Source organism: Gadus morhua, chromosome 18 (assembly GCF_902167405.1).
Source record: "Gadus morhua chromosome 18, gadMor3.0, whole genome shotgun sequence".
Classification (NCBI taxonomy): domain Eukaryota; kingdom Metazoa; phylum Chordata; class Actinopteri; order Gadiformes; family Gadidae; genus Gadus; species Gadus morhua.
The window spans coordinates 3822636-3834944 of NC_044065.1; the positions used below are offsets into that span (position 1 = coordinate 3822636).

At 43.0% G+C, this 12309-nt stretch overlaps 1 protein-coding gene across 1 annotated transcript; it reads left to right on the top strand.

The window, feature by feature from the left end:
• Window positions 1–190: 190 nt before the first annotated feature.
• Window positions 191–5137, top strand: LOC115531296 (zinc finger protein 99). Its single transcript, XM_030340467.1, has 5 exons — window positions 191–301; window positions 483–685; window positions 1094–1207; window positions 1289–1406; window positions 1526–5137. The coding sequence occupies exons 1-5, from the start codon at window positions 271–273 to the stop codon at window positions 4330–4332; spliced, it is 3273 nt and encodes a 1090-aa protein (XP_030196327.1). The 5' UTR covers window positions 191–270; the 3' UTR covers window positions 4333–5137.
• Window positions 5138–12309: the final 7172 nt, after the last annotated feature.

The following is a 12309-nucleotide window of genomic DNA, read 5'->3' on the forward strand; positions in this document are numbered from 1 at the left end:
AGTGCAGTTCCGGTATGGTCCGGTTTGGCATTTACTTTATTTGCGTCCTTGTTCCATCACAAAATACGAAACAAAGGTTGACAAAAACATAAAATATATTCTAAAGGTTTTACGATTTTATTTTTATTTATATACCACCGGTTTGGTTGGTACACTGTTGATCAGTCGGAACCTTGGCACAGGGAGCTTTGAGCGTTTCGGACTGAAAATGGCCCACTGCTTCCTTGTTTAAAACAAAACACTCTGATCTCATGTGAGCGCGTGCAGCCAATGTTGACAAACAGAATGGATAAACATATCGGTGAGTTCAATGTACAAACACAATCCGTTTCCTGTATTGTCCTAATCGAAGCTCCTCTAGCGGCATGTGTTTACTGTAAGGCTAAAGTGAAAACGTCCAAAGAGGTTCCTCAACTTGGCCGAATTATATAATTGTATCCACATCTGATAATTGCATCAGCTTCCTGTTTTTTTACCTCCAGGTCCCCCTCTCCCCTTCGCCTCTCTGCGCCTCCTGCTCTCCCCTGTCCGGCTGGTGTCCGGGGCCATATGGCACACGGTCCAGCATCATCTTGTGTCGGATTATGGGATGCTTGAGGAGTTTGTTTCAATGGTCACAGACATTGTCCCTGAGCTACTCTCCATTGAACAGAAGACCCAGCTTCTTCTGGGACTCCGCGCACGGGTGAGAAATAAAATACATGGATGTAGTGTAAATTGAGGGGTGAGGGGGATATAAACACACAGCTGAAAGGAGTGATGTCTTGTTCATCAAGGACAAGATATGCCCATTCTGGGTTCCTGGGTCATTTTACTGCAGGACATTCCCTGAACTAATTTGTGCAAATAAGAAAATATATACTCAACATAAATGTGTAAGAATTGATAATGAAATAAAATCTGTTGAGCTTTTCAATAGATTATTTTGGAATTTGGGGTTAATTTATAGATTAAACTGGGTTACTTAGAATTTCCATCAACAACTGAAAAATCGTAGAAAATGAAGGAAAATCTTATCCTACACTGACTATGTGATTTAATAATATCTCTAATGGCGCAAATGATCACAAAGTTTGCACTTCCTCTCCATCAGAATGGTATCCCTGGAGAGTTTGGCTGCAGCTATGATGATCAGGCCCTGGTCAACGTAACATGGCATTTTCTGACCAGACTGGAAAAGCTTTTCCCTCTGCAGACCATCCAACAGGTCGGCCAATGCAACATGTTGATTGACAGTTGAACTTGATTATCATCATTGGTTTCATATTGACCGTGTCAATTCTTCCAGGTTGCCCTCATGCTCGTCGACATTCCCTCTGCTCTCGAAGAGTGTTTGAAGTCAGTCTCTCACCGCGGCGAGCTCCAAACTCTTCTTGGTTGTCGGAAAGAACTTCTGGATAAGAATGGTAAGCCATTGTTATGAGGGCAATCTGAAATATCATTATATTATTGTACTAGGCTTTTCTTCCAATTCCCATTACATCACTCTCATGACTTACAACATTGTAATTCACTCTATTTTCAGGTTGTCCCCTTGATGGTGCACGTGAAACTTCAGCTCTGCACCTCTGTGTCGGGGATGAGATCAAAGCAGAGAAGGAGCATCAGGCCCATTCTCTGCCTGATGTCCACCGATGCGGTTCACAGATAGAAGGACCACATGCAAGCACTGCAGTTGCAATGTCGGAGGACATGGAGATGGCCGTGGAGAAGGAGGCAGTAGAAGGGACGAGCAGTCAGGAATTAATGGATGTTTGTGACAAAGATTGCCTAGTCCTGTTGAAAAGGCTTGACGACGTTCCCACTGTGCAACGCAGACCTGTGAGGTCAAACAGAGGGTTGAAAATGAAAATGATTTTGCTACAAGAGAAGAACCACAGAAGGAAAATGCCATCCAAAAAAGTCCTGCCCAGAACAAAAATTTTGATCCCAGAGCCCAGTACACAGATCTCCATCGACCCGTTCCCTTCTGTAACTTATACAGTCGTGGCTGATGAGGACACTAATGTTGGAAGTTCCAGTGCGGAGGATTCTTTGTCTGATCGTTCGAACACACGCAGTTGCTTCGTCGAGCTGGCATCCCCCACGGAAGGCAAGAAACCTTTAATCACCCGCGAAAAGCAGGACACTCTCAAAATCAGTCTTTCGGCAAATTCAACCTCGATGAATAAAGGCCTTTGTTTAATTTGCAACAAGCATGTGCAGACGGACATGAAGGAGCACATGAAAGCCCATTTTCCTGACGGGGTCTTAACCTGTCCACGATGTGACACAGTTTTCAAGAACATGCAATCCTTAAGGCTACATTTTAAAAGGGTTTGCTTCGATCAGCTGCAGATAGAGCCGGACAAGGTTGCCCTGGCTCTCTACCAGTGCGATGGATGTGAAAGATCTTTTAAGTACAAATTACAGTTAAACAGGCACAGACTTGTCCACAGCCAGCTCTACTGTGAGATATGCGAGAGAGTCGTGCGAGACGCCGAAACCTTGGCGCGACACAAGGTGTCTCACAAGCCTTTTCAGTGCATCCTTTGTGAGAAGAACTTCGGTATCTTTAAGCATTTGGCCAGTCACTGCAAGAACGTACACGAGTTGAGCGAACCCTACAAATGCCAACACTGTCCGAAAGTTTTCTCCAAGTTCCATATTTTTATTGGACACGAGTGGCAACACACAGGGCAACTCCCCTTCCAGTGTTCCAAGTGCTCTATGAACTTCAAACACGACGCAGAGCTGGCTATCCATCTACGGGTGCACACGCACGAGAAACCCTTCCTGTGCACGGACTGCGGTAAGTACTTCGCATGCAACTCAAACATGATACGGCACAGAAGGATGGTTCACAATGAGTCCTTGCAAGTGCAGCACTTCTTATCCTCTCGGAGGAGTAAAGAGAGCGCACTTCTGAAGGATCATATGTCGCTATCTGGCAATGAGTCCAGTCTTCCGCGCCCATATGAAGTGGAAGCAAAGGATGGAGCAAATATTGAAAAACATAACGGCGATCTAGTCAGCTTGCCCCAGGACCCCTCTCACGTAGCTCCCAGCCAAGACAACTTTTTGTCCAGTTCCTCAACTGATCGTTCCTCTGTTGCCCTTACTGATCACGATGATGGTTTGGTGGCATTGAAAGAGCAGGATGCGCCACTGAGGAAAATTCCTGCTACCAGTAAGACCAATTCCTCAACCCAAAGAAGCCTATGTTTCATTTGCAAGAAACATGTGCAGCTGGATATCAAGGAACACATGAAAACCCATTTCCCTGATGGTGTCTTAACCTGTCCGCGTTGTGACACATTGTTCAACAGCATGGGTTCTTTGAGGATACACTTTAAGAGGATTTGCGTCGAACAGCTGCTGATAGAACCAGGCGAGGACCGAGTTGGCCATGGTCTGTTTAAGTGTGATGAATGTGTAAAGTCTTACAGGTACAAGTTGTCGTTAGACGGGCACAAGCGCACTCACAACCAGCTCTACTGTGAGGTGTGCAGGAGAGTCTTACGAGACGCCAAAACCCTGGCACGACACAAGGTCTCTCACACGCCTTTTCAGTGCACCCTTTGTGAGAAAGACTTTGGCTTTTTTAAGCAGTTGTCCAGGCACTACGAGAACACCCACAAGCTGAGCAAACCCTACAAATGCAACCATTGTCCTAAAGCTTTCTCCAAGCTGCGTTTCTTTATTCGACACGAGTGGAAACACACAGGCCAACTCCCATTCCAGTGCTCCCAGTGCGCCATGAAGTTCAAACAGGACGCAGACCTGGTGGGTCATCTACGGGTGCACACGAACGAGAAGCCTTACCTGTGCGCCGACTGCGGCAAGACCTTTTCTCGCAACTCCAACCTGAGACGACACGTCAAATTCCGCCACAGCGAGTCCAGGGAAATGCGGCACTTTACGTGCACCCAGTGCAGCAAGACCTTCAAAGAGAAGGGATCCCTGCAGAAGCACGAGCAGCTCAAACACCAGAATCACAAGAATGTGCGCCACCCGTGCAACTACTGCGGAAAGATGTTCTCCCAGTCTGGGATGGCGAGGCACAAAATGATCCACACGGGGGAGAAGCCTTTGAAGTGCCACATTCCGGACTGCAACCAACGCTTCCGGTCGCCTTCGGAGGTGAAGAATCACGTGCTGCGCCATCACACTGCGGATCGCCCGTTTGAGTGCAACACCTGCGGGAAGGGTTTCATACGGGTCTCGATCCTCAACGAACACATGAAGATCCACTCTGGAGAGAAGAGACATGTTTGTTTAGTCTGTGGCAAAGCGTTTCAGAAGGCCTACAGTATGGCCAGACACATACAGCTAGTGCATACACCCAAATAACCCAAGAATTGTAGCTATGTTGTACTTAAATGTTAGCCTGGCTCCGCCCGCCTAAGTACTTCCGCTCAATTTGAATTTCCCTTCAGTACTAGGTCTGGACCTGCTGTATGTAATTTGGTTTTCTGGTGCCGCCACAGAGGCCCCCAATCAGCGAACAGAGGGCGTGTCTGAGAACAATGACGATAAAGTCGTGCGCCAGTTTGAGTGGTTGTTGTAGGTCGGTAGTTGATTTACAATGTGCAATTTTTCCCTGATAAATTAAATTCGACGAACAAAACCTGCAGCTGTCGTTGACTGACATTTTCGTGCAGACGCGCAAGGTCTTTGGTTTGTGTACAACCTGCGCGTGATTCCCGGCGCATGACATACGTCACAACCAAACGTTAGCGATTGGTTATGGCAGATCCAGAGTGGCACTGGGCAGATCCAATCATTTTAAACTTCAACAGACACCCGCCTTCAAGTGAGTTAACGTTTGTCAATTGATTAGGTCCAGACTCTCTGTACAAATGAAATGAAGTGAAGTACGAGAGTCTGGTAGAACCAGGCTACTTAAATGTGACATAATATTGTGTTTTCCCAACAAGTAAACACAAAACATATTTTTGAAGTTGTTTGTTTAGAAGCTAGCTTATATCATCAGCAAGCTGATGATATAAGGAAAAAAGTAATGTTCAAATAAATGTGGTACGAACTGTGGTCTAGGGGTAGTTCACTCATATGGATGTCTCCAGTCTACCCAGGGGCAAACTGTAACACTGTTGTTTTTTATTGGTTGTCATGAAATAAAAAACATAAGGAATAACACTGTTTTTTTATTGGTCGTCATGAAAAAACAAAACAAAAAAAAAACAGGGGTAATACTGTCGATATTTATCAAATAAAACAGAGGGTAACACTGATGTTTTTCTTTGGTCGTCATGAAAAAAATCACAAGAGGTAACACTGTCGTTTTAATCAAATGAAACATGAGGGGGTAACACTGTTTTTATCAAATGGAACAAAAGGGGTAACACTCGTTTTTTATCGGTCATCATGAAAAAAACATAAGGGGTAACGCTGTTGATATTTATCAATTAAAACCGGTCTACAACAGGGGGTCCGCGACCCCTAGGGGGTCCGCGGAGGTACTGCAGGGGGGTCGCGAAAGTTTGGGTTGATTCGACTTTTTCTTTATATTACCCCCGCAATTTTTTACACATTGAAATGTCTTTAAATACACATTACCATGAATCCAACACACTAGCCGCGTTTACATGGACACTTTTGATCCGATTTCTAATCGGAATAGCTCTATTCCTATCATGCGATCCGAATGTATTATATCTATGGCATTTTGGTCTCGCGCAAACCTGACACATCTGGACTGGCTGCGAAATTTTTATGTATTTGATTTTAATGAAAGCCTAGCAGGAGAGAGCTTTTCTCTGCCTGCTCCTTCAATTAAGAAGGACAGCACAGCAACGTCAGTTTGTTGTCCGGTCTTTATATCTACCCCCTCCTCCGCAAACAATACGTATTATGATGAGAGTGTGCAGCGAAGACTGTTGGGAGAGAGAGAGTGCTGTTATGTAAGGGATAATGTACAGATCGCCGGTCATTATCGGGGAAATAAGCAATCAGCAGTGAAATAGGCCCCGTCCACACGAAGCCGATTTCATGGCGAAACCGCAAAGGTCTTGTACGGTTCGGCCTTCCGTCCACACGAAGCCGGTGAATCCGCTGACCGAAACCGTATACTTCTGAAACCACCCTCGGAGGTGGTTTCAAATCTACCCGGTTTCGTTTTGGATTCGTGTGGACGCCTGAAACCGACTGAAATCGTAAACCATGACGTCATCGCCCCACCCCTCGACCCTCTAGCCAATGACTGTTAAGCCCGCGGAGTCACAGAACTCACAACAAAAAAGATGATGGCGGACTACAGGCTTGTAATCGTTCTGCAGCAGATCATGTCCCTTGTTGGGTTGCTAAGCCATTATTTATCGAGACTGTTGACTGACTGTTTGTTTGTGTTGTTAGTGGTTCGGGGGGCAGCCTTTATGCGCATGCTCGCCTCTTCTTCTTATTTAATTTTCTTCTGGATTTCTGTAGCAGAAGCAGCGCCCCTTGTGGGCCTGGCATGTGTACTAAAGCGTTTCTACAGATCTACCCGGTTTCGCTTGACGCCTCTTTTCCACATACGTATGTTTTTCGTATCCGTGCTTCCGTAACTTTACGGAAGGAGTCGCTAGTATTTTACGTACGGACATGAATATATTTACGGACAAAAGATGTCCGATTTGGGAACTCATCTCGGACTCAGACTCACAGAGTTACCCTCCTCTGGAGCCTCAGGAAGACCTCCAGACCTGGGGCCACCAACTGCACCATTCAGTCCGATTTGGGGACTCATCTCGGACTCAGAAGCAAAGAGGTCCCGCTCCCCTGGATGATTCTCAGGACCTCCAGACCGTTGGCAACCAACCTCACCGCTCAGTCCGATTACGGGACCCATTTCGGACTCAGACGCGACGTTGTCCCGCTGCTCTGGAGCTTCAGGAAGACCTCCAGACCGTTGGCAACCAACCGCCACACTCAGTCCGATTACGGGACCCATTTCGGACTCAGACGCGACGTTGTCCCGGCCGTTTTTAGGAGACCGGTACTTTCGAACATGAGGATCGACATAGAGATAAAAACAAAACCAACCAGGCTTGGAAAGAGATCTGCGAGGAGTTAGGCCTGCCAGGTACTTACATGTTTTGTGAAAAACATTAAAACTTTCATACGGTATCTCCGTAAAACGACGGCGAAAGTTAAATTTTTTGAACGTATATTACGGACATACGGAGGGGAGGAGTCTCGGAGGAAAAACGGACATTACGGAGAATCACATAGGAATGAATGGACTTTCGGTCGGAGACGGTTGGATCGCATACGAGAATGTACGTATGTGGAAACGAGGCGTGACTTCGTCTTTACGGAGATACTCCGAAACCGGACCGATCGAAACCGGAACAGTTTTGCCCGTTTCGGCTTCGTGTGGACGGGGCCATAGCCTGCCAAAGACGTTGACGTCGCTTAGCAACCGGACACGCTGGGGTTGATAAGTTACCGGACTACTCGCAGAGTGTTAAGAAAGACACTAACAAACATCACTCATTTTTAGTTTTGAAAAATGTCCATTTGAATTGCTTTTATGTATGATTACATGCAATTGACAGACATTGTTGATCTTGGCAGTTATCAGTTTATTATGTTATGTTATGTGTATGAATGGCAGTGGCATTGCCACCTTACTCGCTGTACCTTGCACATGTTTATAATGAAAACATGAATATATGAACCTGTGTATTATTTGAATATCTTGGCATTGAATGCAAAATAACAAGGTACATTTATACATGCCACTATTGGACCAGTTTAATATCAAACACAATTTTATACAATAAATAAGTAGGGGGTCCCCGCTCCATCTCTCCATCCGTTTGGGGGTCCTTGGCCTGGAAAACTTTGAAGACCCCGAATTAAAACATAGGGGGTAACACTGTCGTTTTATCAAATGAAACATGAGGGGTGACACTCATTTTTCTTTGGTCGGCATGAAAAAAACCATGAGGGGTAACACTGTAGTTTTTTATTGGTCGTCATGAAAAGAAACATAAAGGGTAACGCTGTTGTTTTTTATTGGTCGTCATGAAAAAAAACATAAGGTCGTCATGAAAAAACCCATAAAGGGTAACACTGTTGTCTTTGTCGAATAATATATAAGATACACTGTCGTTTTTTATTGGTCGGACTCATCATGAAAAAAACCATAAGGGAAATAACATAAATACACACATACATTTTAATGTCATGTATATCCCCTTTATTGATGATTGATTATTGTGTATTGTCATCGCCTCAGTGGTGCAGTGGAGTGTACTCTGCCTAACCCAATGGCGACCGTGGCTCAATTTCTGTGGAAAACACAATATCTTTAATTTTAAACGTAATGCTATCATGTCTATTGCATGTCATAGTACATCAGACATAATTAAATTACAGATCTCAGTGGGAAGTGGAGAGAGCTGTGAGGTAACCCCCTGGAGACCGAGGTTCAAGTCCGGTTGATGTCTTCTGTTGGCAGACTCATCTCTATTTCATGTGAATTATAAAGTCAAGTATAACCTTTGTGATGAGTTTATCCGGTGTCTTGATGGTGCATTGCTATGTTCATAGGTTAACACTCTAAATAGCTCAGGTTTGGATCCGCGCAAAAACGTCGACAGGGGTGTCACTGTCGTTATAAATTGGTCAACATGGAAAAAACATAAGGGGTAACCCAGTTGTTTTTCATCGGCCGTCATGAAATAATTATAAGGGGTAACACTGTCGATATTTATCAAATAAAACGTAGGGGATGTCAATGTTGTTTTTCTTTGGTCATCATGAAAAAAACCACAATGGGTAACACTGTCGTTTTTATCAAATAAAACATAAGGGGTAACACTGTTGTTTTTTTATTGGTCATCATAAAATAAAAACATGAGGGGTAACACTGTCGTTTTTTATTGGTCGTCATGAAGAAAAACACAAGGGGTAACACTGTTGTTTTTCATTTGTCGTCATGAATAAAACATAAGGGGTAACACTGTTGTTTTTTATTGGTCGTCATGAAAAAAAACATAAGGGGTAACACTGTCGTTTTTTATTGGTCATCATGAAAAAAAACATAAGGGGTAACACTGTTGTTTTTCATTTGTCATCATGAATAAAACATAAGGGCTAACACTGTTGTTTTTTATTGGTCGTCATGAATAAAAACATAAGGGGTAACACTGTTGTTTTTTATTGGTCGTCATGAAAAAAAACATAAGGGGTAACACTGTCGTTTTTTATTGGTCGTCATGAAAAAAAACATAAGGGGTAACACTGTTGTTTTTTATTGGTCGTCATGAAAAAAAACATAAGGGGTAACACTGTTGTTTTTCATTTGTCGTCATGAATAAAACATCAGGGGTAACACTGTTGTTTTTTATTGGTCGTCGTGAAGAAAAACATAAGGGGTAACACTGTTGTTTTTTATTGGTCGTAATGAAAAAAAACATAAGGGGTAACACTGTCGTTTTTTATTGGTCGTCATGAAATAAAAACATAAGGAGTAACACTGTCGATTTTTATTGGTCGTCATGAAGAAAAACATAAGGGGTAACACTGTTGTTTTGTATTGGTTGTAATGAAAAAAAACATAAGGGGTAACACTGTCGTTTTTTATTGGTCGTCATGAAATAAAAACATAAGGGGTAACACTGTTGTTTTTCATTTGTCGTCATGAATAAAACATCAGGGCCCAGTTTCCCGAAAGCATCGTTAGCCTAAGTGGATCGTGAAGTGCGTCGTACGAGCATCGTACAGTTTTCACACCGTTTCCCGAAAGCATCGTTGGTAACGAACGTCGTGAAAACGCTCGTAGCTAACGAGTGCTCCAGGGTACTCGTAGGACGCAAAGAGCATTGTTAGCCTACTATAGAGTGAACTCATTATTGCATGCGGGTGTCTTCATTCATAAAAAATGAAAACATTCGGGAGTATGCAATAATACAAATTATTCTAAAGAGGTCAGAGACTCCGTGCAAAGCCCCGCTTACCTAACCAAGAAACCCCGCGCCGTGACGAACGGGGGATTTGACCCCCTCGGTTTAACACAGGAAACTTGAGATAAGAAGGTGAAATCGCCGGGCGTGCCAAGCTGCCACCGAACCGGCTCGGCAGTGTAGAAAGACCTATAGCCAGTTTGAGTTAGGTGTGAGGCAGTGGGAGCTGAGCTCCGAGAGAGGTCTGGCTCCCATGAAAGCAGCAAACTCAAATATCTGTGAGGGTCTCTGAAAATACAGCAGCATGATATTGTAATTACAAATAAAGCTATTTTCCCTTCCACATGCAGAGTAATAATAGAACGCCGGTCATTATCAGGAAAATAAACCCAGACAGGGCGAACCGGACACCGACGCGAAACGGAGGTCCTTCGACCTGAAGGGGCTTATTTTCGATAATGAGCGGCTAATGGGCAGGATCTAGACCAAGCTCTCCTAATCGGGTCAGCAATAGCCGTCTTTGAATGATAATGAATGAATGGAACGTAGCTTATGCGGAATCAGATAAAGTCGGCTCTCTTGCTGCGCAAAGTAGGCTATGTTTCAGAAATCAGCACATTAAGATAAATATAGTTGTCACACAAGCTATTTTGGATTTTTGTAACATGGAATTATTTCAGGGGGGGAAATGCCGTGAATACATGTATGCACAGTGCGTTCAGGATTAGGACTGATATATATGTCGGCCTAGGCTTAATCAATTGTGTTTCAATATCTTTAGCTTTCATATTATTGCACTCTAATCTTTTCGTAGGATACTTTGCGGTTGGCGTTGATGGGGAGATATTTTAACCCTTTTTAACCCCATTTTCCTGCGACATTCCTGCGTCTCCCCCTGCGTCATAGCCCGTTTCAGCACCATGTCAGTGGACAGTTACAATCCTACGAAGGTCGTGAGTGCAGCGAATGCGCGTTCATCTTAAGAGGAGTTTTGGGAAACGCTCCAAAGAAATTAACGATGGTTCGCAAGATCCATCGTGAGAATGATCGTACAAGCGAAGATCCATCGTTATCGGGAAACTGGGCCCAGGGGTAACACTGTTGTTTTTTATTGGTCGTCGTGAAGAAAAACATAAGGGGTAACACTGTTGTTTTTTATTGGTCGTAATGAAAAAAAACATAAGGGGTAACACTGTCGTTTTTTATTGGTCGTCATGAAATAAAAACATAAGGAGTAACACTGTCGATTTTTATTGGTCGTCATGAAGAAAAACATAAGGGGTAACACTGTTGTTTTGTATTGGTTGTAATGAAAAAAAACATAAGGGGTAACACTGTCGTTTTTTATTGGTCGTCATGAAATAAAAACATAAGGAGTAACACTGTCGATTTTTATTGGTCGTCATGAAGAAAAACATAAGGGGTAACACTGTTGTTTTTTATTGGTCGTAATGAAAAAAAACATAAGGAGTAACACTGTCGTTTTTTATTGGTCGTCATGAAAAAAAACAAAAGGGGTAACACTGTAGTTTTTTATTGGTCGTCATGAAAAAAAACATAAGGGGTAACACTGTTGTTTTTCATTTGTCGTCATGAATAAAACATAAGGGGTAACACTGTTGCTTTTTTATTGGTCATCATGAAATAAAAACATAAGGGGTAACACTGTTGTTTTTTATTGGTCGTAATGAAAAAAAACACAAGGGGTAACACTGTTGTTTTTTATTGGTCACCATGAAAAAAAACACAAGGGGTAACACTGTCGTTTTTTATTGGTCGTCATGAAAAAAAACATGAGGGGTAACACTGTTGATTTTTATTGGTCGTCATGAATAAAAACATAAGGGGTAACACTGTTGTTTTTCATTTGTCGTCATGAATAAAACATAAGGGGTAACACTGTTGTTTTTTATTGGTCGTCATGAAGAAAAACATAAGGAGTAACACTATTGTTTTTTATTGGTCGTCATGAAAAAAAACATAAGGGGTAACACTGTCGTTTTTCATTTGTCGTCATGAATAAAACATAAGGGGTAACACTGTTGTTTTTTATTGTCATATATAACCTCAGACCTAATTAAATTACAAATCTCAGTGGGAAGTGGAGAGAGCTGTGAGCTAACCCCCTGGAGACCGGGGTTCAAGTCTGGTTGATGTCGTCTGTTGGAAGACTCTTATCTCTATTTCATGTGAATTATAAAGTCAAGTATAACCTTTGTGATGACTTTACCCGGTGTGTTGATGGAGCATTGTTAAGTTCTGAGGTTAATACTCTAAACATCTCATGTTCGGATCCCCGCAAAAACGTGAAAATTATATGAAAACATAAGGGGTAACACTGTTGTTTTTTAATTTGTCGTAATGAAAAAAAACATAAGGGGTAACACTGTCGTTTTTTATTGGTCGTCATGAAAAA

Excerpts from the sequence above, each read along its gene's own strand:
- LOC115531296 (XM_030340467.1), top strand. The coding sequence starts at position 271 with ATGTTGACAAACAGAATGGATAAACATATCG. Across the intron at positions 302-482 it reads CAGAATGGATAAACATATCG|GTCCCCCTCTCCCCTTCGCC; the intron begins GTGAGTTCAATG and ends TTTTACCTCCAG. Across the intron at positions 686-1,093 it reads TTCTGGGACTCCGCGCACGG|AATGGTATCCCTGGAGAGTT; the intron begins GTGAGAAATAAA and ends CCTCTCCATCAG.